General features: G+C 41.4%; 2 protein-coding genes across 3 annotated transcripts in view; one reads left to right on the forward strand and one right to left on the reverse strand.

Annotated features, from left to right (window-relative positions):
- Positions 1-421: 421 nt before the first annotated feature.
- The window catches only part of exoc5 (exocyst complex component 5), a 71,901-nt gene continuing 53,436 nt past the window's right edge, over positions 422-18,886 (reverse strand). The window contains exons 1-18 of one of the 2 annotated variants that reach the window (XM_072365659.1): positions 10,399-10,590; positions 9,929-10,023; positions 8,226-8,373; positions 7,915-8,109; positions 6,401-6,465; positions 6,138-6,166; positions 5,929-6,038; positions 5,769-5,813; positions 5,500-5,640; positions 5,331-5,413; positions 5,028-5,237; positions 4,731-4,878; positions 4,525-4,633; positions 2,816-2,936; positions 2,610-2,696; positions 2,425-2,533; positions 2,030-2,245; positions 422-1,638 (exon numbers count right to left, since the gene is read on the reverse strand). In XM_072365659.1, the coding sequence (XP_072221760.1) occupies positions 1,450-1,638; positions 2,030-2,245; positions 2,425-2,533; positions 2,610-2,696; positions 2,816-2,936; positions 4,525-4,633; positions 4,731-4,878; positions 5,028-5,237; positions 5,331-5,413; positions 5,500-5,640; positions 5,769-5,813; positions 5,929-6,038; positions 6,138-6,166; positions 6,401-6,465; positions 7,915-8,109; positions 8,226-8,373; positions 9,929-10,023; positions 10,399-10,425 (2,127 nt within the window). In that variant the 5' untranslated portion in view covers positions 10,426-10,590 and the 3' untranslated portion in view covers positions 422-1,449. Of the gene's footprint in view, positions 1,639-2,029; positions 2,246-2,424; positions 2,534-2,609; positions 2,697-2,815; positions 2,937-4,524; positions 4,634-4,730; positions 4,879-5,027; positions 5,238-5,330; positions 5,414-5,499; positions 5,641-5,768; positions 5,814-5,928; positions 6,039-6,137; positions 6,167-6,400; positions 6,466-7,914; positions 8,110-8,225; positions 8,442-9,928; positions 10,024-10,398; positions 10,591-18,886 lie in introns of those variants that run through there. The other variant, XM_072365660.1, reaches the window with a different exon arrangement.
- On the forward strand, positions 10,628-15,961 carry ap5m1 (adaptor related protein complex 5 subunit mu 1). Its single transcript, XM_072365661.1, has 8 exons — positions 10,628-10,873; positions 11,027-11,687; positions 11,772-11,999; positions 12,087-12,226; positions 13,333-13,418; positions 13,531-13,643; positions 13,913-14,009; positions 14,103-15,961. The coding sequence occupies exons 1-8, from the start codon at positions 10,806-10,808 to the stop codon at positions 14,183-14,185; spliced, it is 1,476 nt and encodes a 491-aa protein (XP_072221762.1). The 5' UTR covers positions 10,628-10,805; the 3' UTR covers positions 14,186-15,961.

Genomic DNA, 18,886 nt, shown 5'->3' on the forward strand with positions numbered 1-18,886 from the left:
GGCTGAGAGAATTGAATTTATGTGGCATTGATAATATTAATATTAGTCTAATTAATTATGTTGTTTGAACTTGCACAGCACTGTGTGTACCTTCTACACAACACTAACCAGCCGGCACTGGAACGGAGCTCTCAGCCGTCTCTATCTCCCCAGCTCTCCCCCAGTTCATGACTACTGCACACAATTCATCAACTCGTAGATATCTAATCCCCTCTGGCTCTGCTCACTTCATGAAGTCTAAGAAAGAACTTTACTCTGGTGGCAAGAATTCCTATGAATACTTGATGACTTCTATAGAAAGGAAGACTATTTCATCTCACTTTGAAAGTGACATTCGCAAAGAGAACAGGCCAAACTTTCTATTCACGGCTCCCCAAAATATGAACAATATTCAGAGAGGGGCAATAATAAAATGCTTTCCTTTTTAATTGAGTCATTAATTAAAGTAAACAGCAGTACAGTGGGAGCAGTTTTTTATGTCGGAAATTCTTTCAGGCATCGGGGGTATTATCTTTCCTCGTTCTTGTGTAGAGGACAGTTATGGTGAACCTTCAATAAGCCCTGTGTGAAGAAGTCCCTTCTAGTCTGCTTCTTTAATCACCAGAGGTCAACAATTCAGTGTCCTCTGACCCAGAAACACTGCAGATCAGACCAACAATGTCTTTGGACTTTACGCATCACTGGATGAGCAAGTGTTGATCTGTGCAATTACAGTGACACAGACTCGGTGACCCATCACACCAATCATCTGAGCCAAGAGGGGACCACCCAAACCTCCAGAGAGGTTCTCAGACCTGTTTAAAGCCCAGGTCTCACATCTCTGTAATGGCCTCTTGACTTTTACTTTGTGATCAAGGGTCAAAGGGTACAGAGCTGATCATGTGTCTTTCTTAGCCAGACAGAGCTCTATCTCAAGCTTGGCCAGACTGTCTGTTGGGTCACCTAAAATCCATCACAAGGACTAACTGTTCCAATATGTGCTGCAACTGCAGGACTGATGTCTGATTTTACAGCCTTTACAGCTTGTTGATAGACTCCCCCTAAAGCAGCTTCAGGGCCAATTACTGTGCAAAAGGGCAGCTGCAGAACTTATATATTTGGCACAAGCAAAAACAGGTTTCTTTTATGTAAATCTGTATCGTCCATTTACTCATAATATTTCAGATATCTTAACCACATGAATTGGTGATGGATTAGTTTTTAAAAACAAATTAAATCCTAAATCGATGGACATTCAAATTTCAATAGCTCAGAGAAATAAACAATGAAAAAAAAAGGTAAAATGCACATTTCCCACATTCAACGAGCAGCAGCCTTCCAAACCCAGTGTAGTCCGTTTGCTGCGGCCAGACTGATGCATTCTGACGTGGTAATGGGTATCTTCAAGTTGCATCACCTCATCAAAGCATATTTTACTGGACGGAGCACAACGAGGTGTTCAAACAGTCATTAGCTGAAGTGTCGGCCGAGTCTGGCTGAACGGTAGTCCACTCTGAGCTGGACAAAGGCGTGCAGGAGGTTCCGGTCCAGATTGGTGAGATGTTCCCCTGAACACACTTGCTTAAGGTTGTCAGGAGCAACCACCAGGAGGTTACAGAGGGCGTGGAGTGTGTCGAAGAGTTGCAGCACCAGAGGGACCTGAAGGACAGAGAGGCATAGAACGGTTATACCTTGATGATGAAAGATGAAGGTCCAGGAAAAGGATTCTACTGGGTAAATCACACCTTCATTTGTGTTGGGATTTAGATTTTTGGTTCCTTGAAAACACATCATCCATTAATGGTTCTATTGATTGATATATTGTTTTTTTTTATTAAGAGAAAATGTAATATAAGATTTCTTCTTAAATTAAAACATCAAACATTTGCAAGTTTCAATTAACCCTTTGTGATCAAATAAGGAGTTGTAAGTAATCCGTGTAGACCCTCATCAGTTCATTAATATTAACAAATCACAAGTAGAGCTTTTATAGGCAGAGCCTTTGTTTGCCCTGAGACCAGCGCATCCTGGACCTATGTCCCCTGCTCACCCTGAAGTCCTTGGCACGTCGGCGGTACTCAGCCACGTCGCAGATGGCCAGCATGCCTCCCATTGAGCTGTAGCTGTATTGCTGTAGATGCTCATGGATGAGTCGGTGAAAACGAACGCCCAGCTCCGTCAGCACCGTGTCCACATTTTTCCCATCCATGGACTTCCGCACATGCTCTACCTGCCGACTGACGTAGGCACAGACTTTGGAGCAGGCCTGACAGGGAGAAAGGGAAAGCATGTTTACAAAACTAACTAAAAAAACCAAAGACAACTAAAAAAAAGAAAAAACTATCCATCTTTAGTCTAAGAACAACATGGTGTGAGGACGAAGGGGATTTACATGCTGCATTTGCTGATTTGTTTTGTTTTGCATGTGAGCTCAGCATCTCTTACTGTGGTGTACTGGATCATGACATTGTTCTCATCCTCGGGTCTGAAATCCGTTTTCTTCTGCTCTGTTGCTAGGATGTGTTTCATCTGCCCCACCATGCAGTTTAATGTTCTGTGTGCAGCACAAAATACGTTGTTTAAAGGACACACTGCAAGAGATATTCAACGCCGGTCATCAACACACTGACCTGTCGATCCCTGTGTCCAGTTTCACTTCCATTTGTTCTATCACCTCTTTCTTCTTGTGCAAGCACTCTGCTAACTTTGGAGATGAGCTGTATACAGACGTGGAAAAAAAAAAGGCCAACTTTAAGAGAAAAAAAAAACAACTAACAAGTTTTCGATTACAGAAAAACATACAGTATGTAGGATTTTGAGTCTAACCGTAACTCACCTTATCAGAGGCATGAGCTGGTCATTAAACTGTTTGTCAAACAAGTGGAAGATAGAATTTGCCTGCTGAACCACATCCAAGAAATACAGGTTGGCATTCTTGGCATCGGCTGAAGGAATGGCTGCAGATCAAAGAGACCGAGAACAAATTAACCAAAAAGCCGGGAAAGCATAAATCAATATAGTTTGCAGAGAGCAGGAAACCACAGCCGTCTGATGTTTACAGCCGAATATCAAAGTATTGTTCAACTTCAGCCTCAGACAGTAAAGAGCTTGTAATCAGACCACAATGACATCAAGGATACATTTCTTAAATTCAGAACATGCTTTATGAATTGATCACTGGGAAACAACAGATACATGTTTAATCAGACTGTAATCGACTGCCTGAAAATGATAAGCTGCCTCCTTATCATTTAACCCCCAAACAACCTGCTTTGCATTGATATAACTTTGACATTTCATTTTTCTCTGGATTATACATTTCTTACTGTCACAGAATGTGTTGGATAGAAAGCTGAAATGTCCCATTTTAATCATGATTCAAACCCTTCTTGGGAATAATAATAATTTGCTTTGGTGGTTTCTCCAATTACTCGTTAGAACTGTTCAAGTTCAACTAATTTGCACGGGACTGTTAGTCATTCAGCGCAGTATGCGTGCACAATACTGAGTTACTGACTGAGGTGTGTCTGACGATGCAGTGCTGTGGGCCATTTCTAACTTTCAGTGGGAGATCATCGTTCATGTCGGCATAGCCGAATTCACTGCACAGATGTTGTCTTTCGTCAGATGACATGCGACAAGATGACTGTTATAAATTAGGATTTCGTTAGAGCAGAGCAGCAGTCTCAAATGTTGCTTTCAGCAACCAGGATATGACACCAAGTCCTAATAGGCTGCTTTTCAGTCGTTTAGTTGGCCGACAAAAAAATAAAAAGTGAATGAGAACAGCTCTTTTAAGAATTTGCCTATGTGAATGCTGTATCAATGGATACTTACTCTTTACAATTTGTTACAAAATAAGATGTAAAAAGATTGAACTTCAGAGCATGTGTGGAGCACATAGGCCCATTAGAGTCTAATTGAATGTATACATGTCCTCTTGGCTGTATGTTGGTTATCTGTCTAACCAAGGCCCTTCGTCCCTGATTACTCACTTTGTTTGGGTGGTCAGATTTCAGCAGACAGACATGCTTCCAAACATTCCCATTTAAGACTGATGGAGACATACTGCGATCTGTGGCACTTTCAACACTGCGGGTGTTTTCTTGATTCCTTCCACCTATCTTTTTCTTGCTACAATCCTGTCTCATAAATCTACAATCTCCCTCCCTCTGACTTGGTATTTTCTCTGACCAGCACTTGTATTTACACAGAGAAGAGGGTGCCTGTCCTCATTATTTTCAAAATATTCAGTTTGGCAGGTATGATGTCTTTGCTATCACTGAAATGTGATTGTAATGAAAAAGGGCCTGAACAAAGGAGTGTGATAACAAACAATGGGTCTGAATATTAACAGAATTTATTTATTTTTTTCCTTATGTACTGAACCTGAAGATAAGTGCCGCCCCTTTGACACATCTTTAGAAAGCATTGCAGCAGTGTTTTTCTGCCTCTTGCAATCTACCCGCTTTATGTTTGTAACACTGTGTTCAATGAGCAGACAGTAAAAGCACATCATGAATATAAGAGCTTGGTTTGATGTACCTGAGAGACCAATCTCCAGGGCGTAGTCAATGTGATCCACACACAGATGTTCAACCAGCAGCAGGAAGATTGAGTAGGCATTCTTGGGCAGATCAGAGGGATCTGAAAGCTGTTTTACATTAAAGAGAAACATTTAACTTCCTTACAAAACACGTGTACACCACAGTACTTGTCCCTTTAATCTACAGAAGCTAGAGAAGCCTCACCTTGTGACATCTTTCAAAGGCGTGGCGTGTCTCCTGCAACAGGTTAACGACTAACTCTGGGGACAGAAAAGTCTCTCCATGCGTGTCAATGCTGGGGCCGAGTGGAAGATTGGTGCGCTGTCTGATCCGCTCTTTAAGCTCTTGAATACTACAGATAGATACAGATTATCATTATTATCAGTTCACTTACAATTCAATTCAGTTTATTTATATAGCGCTATATCACAACACGTATTTATGACATTAAAATTGTTATTTGAGATCAATGTCTCAAGAAAAAGAACGTGAAAAGCTGACCTGCCAGTGCCAATTGGGCGTTTCTGGTGGTTCTTGGAGTCATAGTATCGCTGCAGAATCATGGCACCTCGAGTGCGAAGGTATTCTCTTTCCATGTCAATATAACTTTCCAAGTAAGAGGAAAAGATGCTTTTTATCAACTTGGACAGGAACGTATGCTTGTCTGAGCCCAGGTTGAACTCTGTCAGTTTTGTGGCTAATGTTGTGGTCCTGGAAACATCAAACATTAAGAAGCAAAAATAAGAACCATGGTCACTGAGCATAGAGACAATAGGCCAAACTACCAGTGAGCAAGTTAATTACCTAGTATAAAGGTCATAGAGGTTTTTGAGGTACTGTTCAACATCAGAGTGTCTAGTTTCATCCAGTTTCTCCCTAACATGAGCCTGGAGAAACAAAGCCAGGTGAGTAGAACAACATATAAGGCATGTTTGAGCAAAACTCAGCCACCCATCAATTAGAGTAAAAATACCTGTAGTTTGTTCTCAAAGATGTTCTGGATGAGTTTGGCCATGACGGTCTCTGGGCTGCTGAAGACCTCGCCCACCTGCTTGTTGACCCTCTGGCAGAGGACTGCAGTGTCTTCAAACACATCGTTCCTCATGTAAGCACCCTTGGAAGGACAGAAAAAAAAAAAAAAAAAGACACATGGAGCCAAAAAGCATGAATGTGCGGTCTGTTGATATCGATAGCCAAAAAAGAAACTTAATAATATGTGTAAGAAAAGCCTTTTACACTCACTTCCTGACACTGCTTGATATAGACGTCCACACAGTGAGCGTAGCCCTTTTAAAGAAAGACACAGGTATTACATTTCTGACAACATTACAGCACGTCAGTGCAGAAAAGAAAAGATCCCACTCAATAAGACCACAGATTTAACATGCGTCTTCCAGGTCACCTTGAAATGTAATAGAACCGCTGCAACCTCCCGCATACGGCCGATCTCACCCCTGCGCTGGGCTGCGGTGAACTCCTGGATTAACTGACGCTCCAGGTCGTGATATTTACCTGGGCAGAAGTTAAAGAAAATGCAAAGTATCATAAGACGATGCAAAGTTCCATTATATTCATAACAGAGATGGTAGCTGATTAGTGTCAGAAACTTACTTGCAATTTTTGCCTTGACATCTGCAAATCTGTCCCAAATGAACAAAGCAACAAGCAGAAAATGAGAAATAATACACAAATAGAAAATGAAAAAGCCGGTTAGCATTTTTATTAATACAAATGATATTGAATTAAAATTGTGTAATGCTTGATACTTTTTCTTAGGATTACACTGTGTGGAAAAGATAATATAATTAATACACCACCTTCCCCTTGTTTGACAGCGCTCCTGTCTAAAGCTGCCTCCAGGATGCCTGACTCACCTGTCGAATGGCAGCTCCTGGGCAATGAGATGCAGCTTCTGAATGATATCAGCAGCCTCCTTAATCTGCAGGAGAGAGAGAAAAGGTGAGTGTGTGTGCGTTTGTGTGTGTGCGTTCGGGAGGGAGAGAGTGAGAAAGATGTCAGGTGAGGGACAAAGAGAGAGAGAGAGAGAGCACGACAGAGCAATGTGAGGTGGACATCCAGACAGAAAGTGGGCAGGCTGCCGGCAGTGTCTCCACTTGGGGGATCATCATCTTAGAGCAGCCTTCCTCCACCTCCCCTGTGTTAAACAGGGAGCTGATAACAGACAGCCTGCGCTCACCTGGGCATCAGCAGCAGCAGCAGCAGCAACAGCAGCAGTCCTGACTTAGCAGCACACCCAACTCTTTATTGGTATCCCTTTTCTGAATGGGCTGTAATCCCACAGGAGTCTAAATCGCCTTCAATAATCTGTCCGGCCAGGGATATCTGTCTAAAAAATGGGGGCCCTGTTGAGAACCCCACCTCCCCCCACCCCTACCGATATACAGGCAGGCTGAAAAAGCCCAAGACCTACGAAAGGCCCGCCGTCCGCAACTCCTCTGTTCCCGCAGATGCCTGCCTCAGCTAACATCATTACTCTGCTCCCGTGAGGAGGATCCAGCCTTTCTGCTCGGCGAAGGTTTTCTAAGTATCTGTCCCCCAGCTAAGATTAGCTAAATCCCATGTAAGTAATGTAGCCGTCTCCCTGCAGTCAGGGTTTAGCACCACTTGTCTCCACGCTGGCGGCCCAGCCCTCCCTTTCAGAAGGATTAGCAAAGCCATCCCCCTTCAGCTATTCACTTGCAGCTTTCCTCTTTTCCCCTTCGTATGGAGGTATGCTCAGGAAAAGGAATCTGGCCAGATATTTCTGCATGCCTTTTCGGAAAACTAGCTCCATAACCAGCTTTCGTCTCTAGGATTGACCCCCAGACTAACGTCTTTGCATCCCGTCATGTTTCTTCTAAAAGACAAATCTAAAGCATCCCAATCTCACTACTGTCACTAAAAAAAACAGCAGAGTCAAACATTTAGGGTCACTTGTCAAAAATCAACAAAGCCTCTGTGTAGACAGAAAATGAGGAAAAAAAAGTGTGCATGTCATCTGTTAGCATGCACATTTCTGCTGCCCTTACATGTGCCGTCTTGCTACGAGCTTTTTGCATCTGTATAGTGACACAAAGCTAAGGACCAATCAAATTCTCGCTCACTGACAACTTACTGTAAATGCAATTAGGTTTGACATGAGCATGTTGACATCCATGCTAGTCAATCAGTCAGCTATTGTCAGACAGCAAATTACAGTTTATTAATCCAAATTAGCCGACGGATCCAACTAAAGGGATAAACTTGACAAATTAACATGGGTGGTTTCCCTCGTAATCCTGTTCATACTCACCTCCAGCAGTATCACAGCAGGGGCCCTCATCAATGGTCACACATACATACCCACACAAACCTCCTCAGATGTGACAGAGAAAAGCAACATACTCACCTTTTCTGGGTTATTGAAGACATCACTGCGTAGGTCTCCATCCAGAAATTCGTTGAAGTAGGTCATCAGACGCTGAGCTTCCACAGCCCTCTGGCGAGGTGTGTTCACCCCCTCCAGCTGGTCACCCAGGTGGCAAACTTTAGTGGCCACGTAGCTGATGTGCTCATCGAGCTCTTGGAAATGCTGAAAAGCCACCTGAATTCACACAAACAAGAGAGAATGTGTAATAAAAACCAAGATATAATTTGTGTTACAGTGAACCAACGACATTAAGGTGAAAGTCAGCAGTTTCCTTTCACCAAACAACACACCTGATTGCTTCTCTGCAGGTCTTGCACTTTGTGGGCAAATTCCTTGGCCTCACGATGACACTGATGTTCAAGCTTCTCCACCTTCCGCTGGATCTTCTCATCCAGTTGCTTCAGCTCCTCTATATGACTCTCAAATTCTTCTAACAGCCTATCACAGAGGAAAGAAGGTGTGTACACACAGAATGTACCCATGGTCCAAATAACCCATCAAAGAACCTTAATATACAACTAGTAAAACATGCAAAAATATGCTTCACATACAGGTTAAATCTGTCCCACTGACCTCACAGTTATAGTAAATAGTTACAGAATAGTGCCAAATGCTTAATTCCTGGGTCCCCAGACTTAAGAAGCTCTGAAAACTAGCAGCTTCGTCAGCGGCATTTTAAGTGCCATTAGGACTGCAAAGCAAATGTTCTAAGTCAGCACCACATTTCACAGAGTACGAAACATCCCAAAATGATGAGTGTATAATCTTCTGACTAATTCCTTCAGCACTAGCTACAGCTTAAAGACATCTCCCATCCCTTCCCAACAGACACTCATTCCCTGGCTGGTGACTCACAGTATGGTGGCCTCCACAGATATGTTGTCTCTAACTCTTCACTAAGAGCTTCCAAGGCGGTAGTGGCAACAGTTTGTGGTAGAAGTAGATAAGGCAGGATGGATCTACAGTACAGTTAAACTGTTTTGGCATTTTTGCTTACAAGATGTAACTCTGTCCCCGAGAGTAAACATCATAAACATGGGAGAAAAGCATGCAAAGGATTTGTAAACATATTTATTTCTCAATTTTCTCCAACCCATCAAAAACTAAATTAGTGCAGAGGAGGTCAAAATGAGTTTTGGTAAGTGCAGGCAGCTTAACACACTTTTAAACAATGTATATATCGATATGTAGAAATCATAAATCAAATTTTACACTAAGAATGAAATATTACAACATTTCAAACCATTTTAAGTATATAGTTGAGAAAGCTTAAGCCAAATTAAGGGGCACTGCGGTGCACATTTGAAAAGATTAGAAATCAATCATTGTGGAAGAGAAACAATGAAAAATGGCTGTATTATTATGTTATGCTGTTATAAGAAAAGCATGACGAAAAAAGCATGTTTGATAAAAGCATAGATTAACAATTTTTTTTTCCAAATAGTCCTTGTTAAGGTCAGAGTAGAAAATAATGCAAGAGACAACAATAAAAAAAGATATTACATCTATTCTTTACTTAAAAGAACAGTACTTAAGAGGTCAAACTGCTCATGCATCAAGACCAACCGAACACGACTCATTCTTACTTTTCTTGGACATTGCTAATGTGTTTCTTCTGTATTCACATTGCTTTATATGCCTTTTTTTGTGCACAAAAAGGCAATTAACCTTTCTTGGTTGAAGCTATTTTTCAGTGGATTCTTGGCAAAGTCTGCCTTCTTGCGTTCTTAACTAAGCAAAACTCGCATAAAAGCCAGAGACGCAGAAAGTTTTCTTGAACATATTACATGTATTTTGCTTTCATAAAGTGTTTATAGGCAGTATTGGTGTGTCGTTTTCAAACTAATACAGAAAAGAAAAAGAAAAAAAAAACAACTTTTATTTGAAAAAGACAATGTCCAGGAAAAATAAAAACAAAACTGGAGGATGACATTCCACTTATGACAGGGGGGGGTAGACCTCTGTGAATGTAAATGACAGGTAGCAACACTACCTTTTGGGGTCAAATGCCTCAGCTCCTCCTTTAGAGCCTCCTCCAGGAGTCCTCCATGCCAACCTTTCAATGTACTCATCTGCATCAAAGGGCTCCTATATGGGGACAGAAAGCAGCCAGGGAAGTGACGGTTACCCCCAAAACACGGCAAAATAAAGTTATGCTGAAAGGGACACAAACTTTGCTCTCTGATGAAACTTTACACTGAGGATAGACGCGTTAATTTTACAGCACAGTCAAAACACATTGCCATTTCCCCAAATACGCAAACTCATGCAAATAAAATATGTGTCCTCTTTTCTTTCTACGTTACGACATGGAGCCTAGACAGTCCCAACTGCCTGCGCCGGTACTAATATTTACTTACACACTATGAGCATAAAAAAGGTCAGGGACCGTTAAGCTCCCGTTAAAGATAGATAGCTACTTGCTAGCCTATTAGCTAAAACAGCTTGAAACAGTCATTTTACCTCGAACAGCTGAGCGGTTGTCGCCATGTTTAGGATTCAGCTGGAGGCGCACTGCAGTTTAATTTTTAGGTGAAGGAACCCAGAGTCACCATACAGCCGACTTCCGCAAGGATTTGTGGATTTCGCACAGTTTTGCCCTTTGTTGACAGCTAGCTTGTTAATAATACAGCTTCCTGTATGGGAGAGAAGGGTGGGGACAGATGGTTGAAAGTGCGCATGCGTAGAAGTCGGCTGATTGGCCAGTTGTCACATGAGAGAACTGCAGGAAGTAGGTCGTTGCTTCTGTGATATTCATCGAGTGATGTGAAGTCCACATAAAATATACACGGAAATATGTGGATATGAATTTATTATATCATAAATCTCTTAAAAGGCATACAATCGAAGTCATTATTGTAGTCGTATAAATGAGTTTGCGCGCTTTGTGGATTATTTCTCAGGAGAAAGGAGAAAATGTGACAGTACGCTTTTCAAGGTTTGTTACTGTAACTGTTACTTGTTATTGTTCTCATAGATGCATCTTCTGTTTTGATGTCAAGTACGAGATCAGAAGGTTCACTGTCACATTGTAGGTAATTATATTTTGTTATGTCTTGATCCCCCCCAACACACACACACACATACACAGGAGGTTTCCTACAGTGGAGCACCGTGCAAAGAGCCTATCTGGTTCTTCATACGTAGCAGTCCCAGAGGAAAGCACCTTCCTGCAGCTCCTGCTCACTGAGTTGGGGCTTTCAGACTCAAGCAAGTCTTATGTAGCTCTCAGAGATGATTGCCTTTACCGTCAACGATCACCGGCGCTGGAGCTGCATATTGATGTTCCTGGAAAGGGAACACTTTGGCCGGTGTTGGCCATCTCTCAGGGGTCTCTCATCTTTGCTTGCCTGCCATTTGTGGATGTCCCTCCTGAGCCTCGGACACCTCTGGCTAGCCTGCTGTCAGTCTCGCAGTGTCTGACACTGCTTGCAGGCCTGCAGACTTTTCTTCTTGGCTCAGGGAGTAAATCCGATGGTGAGGGGCTAGTCTCTCGTCTGGCAACGTTGCCCTCTGTCCTCCTGCAGGTGTGTCCGCTTGGCACACCCCTTGATGTGCCATTAGTGGGAGCACCTTCAACGCCTACAGTGCCCATCTCCGCTGGCATCCAGAGGCAACCAGCCTGGAAGTCTGGCCTACACCGGGGTCGAGCTGCGGTGAACGTCGCACTGGTAGAAACAGTACGCTCCATGCAGTATGGTAACCAGAGCAGACAAGACTTATGGGATGTTTATGGCACTGTTACTTGCAAAGTAAGTGCACAATGTAAAGGAAAAGAGTAAATGCCATACCATTTTGCACATTTCTTTATCCTCATTCTGTCCTTCTGTCAACAGTGTGAAGTAGAGGGGGTTCTCCCAAATGTGACAGTGACCCTCTCACTGCCTCCAAATGGTTCCCCACTGCAGGACATCCTGGTCCATCCCTGCGTCACCTCACTGGATTCTAGTATCCTGACTGCCAGCAGTGTGGATGATTATGACAGCTCAGCTTTCTCTGGACCATATAAATTCCCCTTCTCCCCTCCTCTAGAGCCATTCAGATTATGCAGTTATACTTCTCAGGTATAGATGCCAATACAAGGTCAAGGAGCTTAATAATCACATGCATAAGCATTCATTTTCAAAAGGAGTTCTTGTTTAAATTTTCAGGTTCCTGTTCCCCCCATCCTGGGCTCATATCAACTGAAGGAAGAGGAGAGCCAGCTACATGTGTCAGTTGCCCTCAAACTTCATGAGAGTGTGAAAAACAGCTTTGAGTACTGCGAGGCACATTTGCCATTCTTCAACAGGTAAAAAGAAAAAGCATAAAAGGACAAAACTGTTAAAAGCCTCTTGCACTGTGCTATCTTTATAAGCAGCATCTAATCCTGTCAGCCAGTCAGAAAACTCTCAGGTTCAGCCAGAGTGTTTTATTTTATTCAAAATGGATACCGATTATATATCTTTATATTAATAAATAAGTAATAATTGATTTGAATGAATTAAATCTTGGTGTCACGAGTTTCAATTCAAAGTGTTATTTAACTTATTTAACTTTTACATATGTTTAAGTAAAATAGAAATTCTCAGTGTTTATCTCAGAATAAAATGTGCTCGGGAGCTCCCAGCTTATCTGAACACTGGCAGTGTGACATGCTTGTGAACATGGTTAAAGATCAGCTGATTGTAGTGAAACTTCAGCAATATCTGTTACCTGACCTTTCAGTCGCAAATGTGCTCCTCTGTGCTCGCCTGTGACACAGTGGCCATCAATGATGACAGTCTGATTATTTTTTATATCGAACCAGATGCTGTGACACTGCTCTAGAAGATCTTCCAGTTAACATGTAACATGCTCAATTCCAGTTGACACACATAATTCTGAACAGTTTAAAGCAAATTTGACAAATAATAAAGCCTGGTTTTCATGAACAAGCTGTGACAGCATCAGTGGGCAAAGATATTTTCTCAGTATTTCTCAGAATTCAGTTTTGTGGTCTCTGTAAATGGAAAGGTCTCGTACCTCATAATCCAAAGTGTGCAGCTGTCTTTAAAAAAAAAAACCCCACCTGCACTGATCTTAGTACAGAGTGCTAAATAATTCACATAAACAAATCCTCCAGCAGCCCAATGATGCTATACATTATCCACACAAAATGTAGAAATGTCCCAAAAACTTCAAAAAGACCATTATATATCAGCTGTCCATTCTAGTATGAAGTTCTCACACTTTGTGTTTTCTTTTGTGATCAATGATAAACCTTCTATCAGTTTAAAAATGTCCAGATTTGTTTATTTTTTTTTTACAGCTCTTGCAGTGTGTTTAAATCCATTTAGTTTAACAATTAAAACAGTTTTCATATTAAATTTATGAGTGTGGTTGGTAAACATATCCGTGTCTGTTTGTTCTGTGCAGGGCTCAAATGGGTGTTGTGGATGTGAAGGTGAGCTCTGGACAATTGGATGTGTCAAAGGAGAAGAATCTGCTGGTCTGGGCTTTGGGTATGCATTTGTTTGAGCATCTCTTTTAAAAGAAATCTTTTTCACCAAAGCTGTATCTTCTAAAAAAAAACCTTTATACTTACTTAAAACTTTTCTTCTCACTAACACGTAGGGCAAAAGTTCCCAAAGTCTCGTGAGGTCACAATGGAGGGCAAGATAATTTTTTCTGGGCCAACACAAGGACCTTCTGACCCACTCTGCACACAGCTTACTGCTTACATTAAGGTAAAAGATTGCACGCTCTGATAATCAATAGCCATTAGCCCATTAAGATCTGAAGCATATTTTACCCATATGTTGGTTTAGGTCTTGATGGGTCTAAAATATAGATAAGAGATATTTTGTTTGTATTCCTCGTGTACTTGTAACTGAATTGATTCATGAACTACTTTGATTATCTGAAGCTCTTCTCTACTATGATATAGTCAAATGGATTCAAAATGTGCAACCTTTATGCTTTAAAGTGCTTAAAAATGTGACTGTTTTCCTCACAGTTGTACTTCAAAGTGCCTGACATGACGTTGTCTGGTTGCTGTGTCGACCAGCATTCAGTGCAAGTGTATTCCTCTGCTAAACCGCGGATCGTAACATGTAAGCTTGCAGTAGATTTTGTGTCCGAATTTTTGTTGCATCCACTGTGTTTTATGTGAAACGGAAAATGGTCTCTTTCTGTCTGACCCTCAGCCCGAGAACTTCAGTCCAAAGAGTACTTCATATGGAATTCAACAGGTGACGCTCCAGTGTCTTCTGGACAGATGATGCTGTAGCCTGGATCTGCAAAGAGGAGCTTGGGATAAAGGTCAACAGGGGACTATACATTGAGGAGACTGAAAAAATCCAACCCACATGCAGTGTCATGTGGCCCAGTTGTTTAAGAGAATTAAAGTCTAATCTTATGTTACATATTTTAAGAGACTGTTTGCCTGGTAGAATAATTAATTTAGTTGGTAGTCAACTTCCTTTTTAAGAAATGCATGCCTTTGTAGTTCAGCTTCTTTCCCCCCCAACCTTCACCCTCCCTCAAATTCACAGACACAAGGGCCACCCCTTGCTCTGACAGTCCCACTTGAGTGACTCTCCGTCAGCCGGATAATTAGCAGCTGGGGTCTTGTCATCAGCTGTTGTAGGCCGGGAGGAGAGGGGCGGCCGGACTGTGAAAGGCCAGGCTGCTCTGGCCAGTGTCCTGGCTACAAAAGGCTTCTCTTTAAAGTTGGCAAGACTTCTTACCCACACCAGTCACTTACCCCCACCTCTGTTAACCCCCATCCTCAGCCTGTCAGCTAGTGGCTCATTCAAACACACAACCTCTCGACCAGACCGATTGAGCGCTGACCCTCTGGCCCTCTGAGACTTAAAGCAGCCGGTCCCTTTCAGTGAGCAGGACTTGCCTAATTGGTGAAAAAGTCACAAGGATGGTGATGGTTGATTTGCCATTTGAGTTTGCGGAGGTCCTTTTAGTCAGTCAATGTAGAACTTCAAGTATATGATGTTACCTTTGTTGAGGTAACACTGTCATTTAGAAAGACCTCCTTTTTATTTGATACTTCCTTACAAAAAAACCTTTGCATAACTTTATTTGGTTTCAGGTGCTTTCTGCAGTTTACGATTATGTTATTGGAGCTATACATGATCATATTCTGTGACATTTATACAACATAAGCTGCACCTCTGTGTTTTAAGTTGAATGAATACATAGCTGATGAAGGGTTAAATCAGAGGAGATTGTGCCCCATTATTCCACAGCAGCAAGACTCCTCTGAGTGGCCTCATTGTCTGCCGTTGGCCTCTTGTGCCCCTTGCTGGTCCAAATGCTACATTCTCACGTGGATTTCCACTCAGAAGGCTGACCATGACCAATCTTCTGTCAATTGGAACCAATTGCTCACACGGCATCCTTCACCTTCTTTTTATGTAGCTGTATGGAATGGCAGACACCAAGACCTCTCGGCTCACCCCCTCCACGATGATTTGGCTTTAAGGCCCAGTATGTGTGGCTAGCTGACTGGAAAAAGAGAAGTTTTTTTAAGAGTTGGGCCACTCTAAATCCCTTCAGTGTCGCAATATGTGGTCAGTCTGGCTCCTCAAGTCTGCAGTCAGTGGCCTCTCACTGGCAGACTTTGCTTTGTTGATTGAATAGCTTGCTAAGTAGATCGTTTTAATATGTTGTTCTGCTCCAGTGCCTTCAGCCCAAACCTTTGGGCAGGTAATGGTTTTGTGACTCATAATCGTTCATTTTTATCTGTTTGCTCTTGTATACACGAGTATGTGAAAAGTATTTACCTCTTTCTATGTTTATGATCATAAAAAAATCATTAGCACTGTGGTTTGTTACAAGTCATTTCAAAACATCGGGAAGTTGCTTAACTCTAAGTCACTTTTACACTAAAAGGTTTTCCATACTAATACTTAATATACTGCACTTGTTTACTTAACTGTTCACATTTACTGTGTCCCTCAGCCCAATAATGACACCCAGTGGTAGAGAACAATAGAAACCCTCATGTTGAATTGTTTTGACTTCTTTAATACATTTTAGATTCACATGTCTGTTATTGAGGAAGTTCTACTCAGCCACTGCCAGATTATCTCTGCTGATTTGAGTCCACATGCTGTGTGATGTGATCCCTTTATCATTCATCAAATGCACCGTGCCTGAGGACAAGGCTTATAACATTCACAGTGGCCCCATGTGTTTGGTAGAAGTCCAGTTCCTCTCAGCCCCTTTCAGTCTGCTAAGAGCTTGCCTCAGGGAGCCTGCTTCAAGAATGACGGTGCAATTAGTAGTTTCTTGTTTTCAATCTGATTGTTCTCCAAGAGGCTTTTGTTTGGTTTCAGATAACAGGATATCTTTGAACACTGAAGGTTTCTTCTGTGCTTATTTCGCTGCCAAAATTTTCAAGAATGGACCAGTAGCTTTGAAGCTAGACAATGTAAACTAATTATAAAGTTAATTTTGGATGGTTGGTTTTCTATATTGATGGAAGGCTAAAATGGGCATCAGATTCACTGTCTCTATGCAAGAATGTCACTTTCCCCTATAGAGGGCACCATAAACTCAGCTAAGAAAAAACTGTTCAGGGAACATGTCCTGAACAGCAAGAGCTTTTTCTAAAAAAAACAAAAAGAATGTTCTAATTTGGAAAATAGTTAAATCAAGTATCTCATTTAAATCAGTCCAAAAACTGAAATGGAGAAAAGGTATTATCTGTACCATCTTTTGTTTGAAAAACCTCATTTAAAATTTGATCAGCACGTCATAAAATAGAACTGTGGCAACAAACTACTAGAGAGGTTTCGCTGTGCTTAAATAGGTGCAATTACAGAGTGGAATGGTGGAACATAACTTGAACAGTTTGGCTCTGTTGTTTAGTTGCTAAACTGACCTCAGTTCAAAATTTGACATGTTGTCTTTGTAGTATTAAGATTTAAAACATTTCCAAATTATTTCATAATTTAAAGAATGATGATTTCATTCTTTATTTTTACCTTTTAAAATCAACTTTTTGGACATGGGGTCGTATTTTGGTGCAAGTTACATGAACACAATCCTTTCTGTAAGCTTTCTTTATGTAAGGTTGTCCTTGTTAACATGGTTCAAGCTGTTATGGTAATTAATTTGATTTACCTGACCTTATGTTTCAGCTGTTTCTGATCCAGATTACTCAATACAAAGAGCACTCTTACTTCAGCTTACAATCCGAAATCCTTTTTGTACTTCTTATCCTCCCTGTTTGACTGCAGACTCGGGTCACATCCTCCCACCCTTTTGTAGTTTTTTTACTGTTTTTTTTTTTTCTTGAATTTTTGCCTGAAGAACGTCCTCCACTTTGATAAACAAACTTCCTTCGAATATGTTTTTGAGAGCATGAACTCGGCCTCATTTTGGCCCTAGAACACTGCTGCTGTCCAACCATTTGCCTGTGTCCTTGTGTGTCCTTGCCCCTGGACATATTTCTCTCCTCTCCATAGGCCTTTTCACAAGGTTCAGCTTCTGGGTCCCTTTTTCATTTGGATGTCCAACTTAAAGGCAAAAAGAAACAATAAAGTCAGTTGAAATAAGCTATTCAGTTAGAGATTATATCAGGGTTATTTGTGGAAATAATGATTTTGGAGCTTACCATTAACTGTGTGGAGAATCTTATGTCTTCAGTTTTCTCTGAGGTGCACTCACTGATGAGGAGTCTGTTAAATAAGAGTTGTCCAAGCCTCCAGAAATCCTCCGTGTAAACCACAGTCCCATGAGTATCCAGTGGTGCAAAATAACTGAGTGAATACCTCTGAATGGGACCACTTTTACTCCACTGCATTTAATAAAGAAAAGCGTTTTTTACATCACTCCCCTTACAGCAATAATGGCTGGTTATTGAGATTTAATTTAAAATATACAAAAAAAGAAAGCTTATAGGATTCGATAAATTGCTAAATATTAAACCAAAGGTTTTGATGACATCTCTTACAAAAGGTTCCACCAAAAATCATATAGCCTCTTTTCAGATGGTTTAATTCAATTAACTGATGCACAAAAATGTCAAATTATGTCTTTATATTTTTCTTCCAGTGAGACTTTCTTGTAATCTTTTAAAGTGTGCTTGTACAACAGTTCTCAAGGCTTCCTGAAGGTATTTCAGAGTTTTTCTTTGGACACTGGCTGGAGTCCTACTAGTTTTCAGTTCAGTCGTTGTATCCAACCATTTTCATTGGAGTGTGTTTTTTGTTGTTAAGCCACTGAACACAACCTATGAATCATTCAAGCATCAAAAAAGGACCTAACTCAAGGGAAGGATCAGTATTGTGTCTCCCATCTGTCAGCTTATTCCACCACTGCAAGTTACCACAACAATCATAGAATCTGTATGTGATTTGAGGGACTTGTAATTGATGAGCGTTTTTTTTACGACCGACAGTTGGTTTAAAGCAAACAGTTCTGTAGAATCATGTTAAAGTCAAGACTTTGCTTTCCTGTGTGTTGATCTAAATCCTTGGGACTTATCCGTTCAATGTACCCTGAAAATAGATCTTTCTGAGGGCTAGTCATGGCTGTCGACCCCCAAACTCTCCACTCCACTGGCACCTTAATCAGATCTACTGAGAGTGGAGGGGAGGGGGTAAAAGCTTCCCCTCTCCTTTTTTAAGCAGAGCTTCACACCTTTTAAATGTAAAAAAAAGTGTTATGTGAAATATTGATGTCATGGATGCTCTCTATCTCTTTTATCCAGTGTCAAAATGATTTACCTGAATCGCTGTCCTGGTGCCTTTTTGGCTGGCTGTAAAATACTGCTGGACATCCCCATCTCTGCTTTCCCTGCCCTATAACAAACACAGAAAATCCTTTGGGTTTTTCAGGTGGCACAAGAGTAATATTGGGACAGTCAGCAGGGGTATCTCTCCTTTTTTCATTGCCATGGCATTATAATTGAAATGCTTGTGTGGCCAGTAGTTGCAGAGCTGGAAGAGAGATAATTGGACTT

This window comes from Leuresthes tenuis, unplaced genomic scaffold, assembly GCF_036924035.1.
Source record: "Leuresthes tenuis unplaced genomic scaffold, fLeuTen1.0.hap1 SCAF_15, whole genome shotgun sequence".
Taxonomy (NCBI): domain Eukaryota; kingdom Metazoa; phylum Chordata; class Actinopteri; order Atheriniformes; family Atherinopsidae; genus Leuresthes; species Leuresthes tenuis.

Coding starts and splice junctions, on each gene's coding strand:
- ap5m1 (XM_072365661.1), top strand. CDS start 10,806: ATGAGTTTGCGCGCTTTGTGGATTATTTCTCAGGAGAAAGGAGAAAAT. Junction 12,227..13,332: donor CATTTGCCATTCTTCAACAG/GTAAAAAGAAAA, acceptor TGTTCTGTGCAG/GGCTCAAATGGGTGTTGTGG. Junction 13,419..13,530: donor TCTGCTGGTCTGGGCTTTGG/GTATGCATTTGT, acceptor ACTAACACGTAG/GGCAAAAGTTCCCAAAGTCT.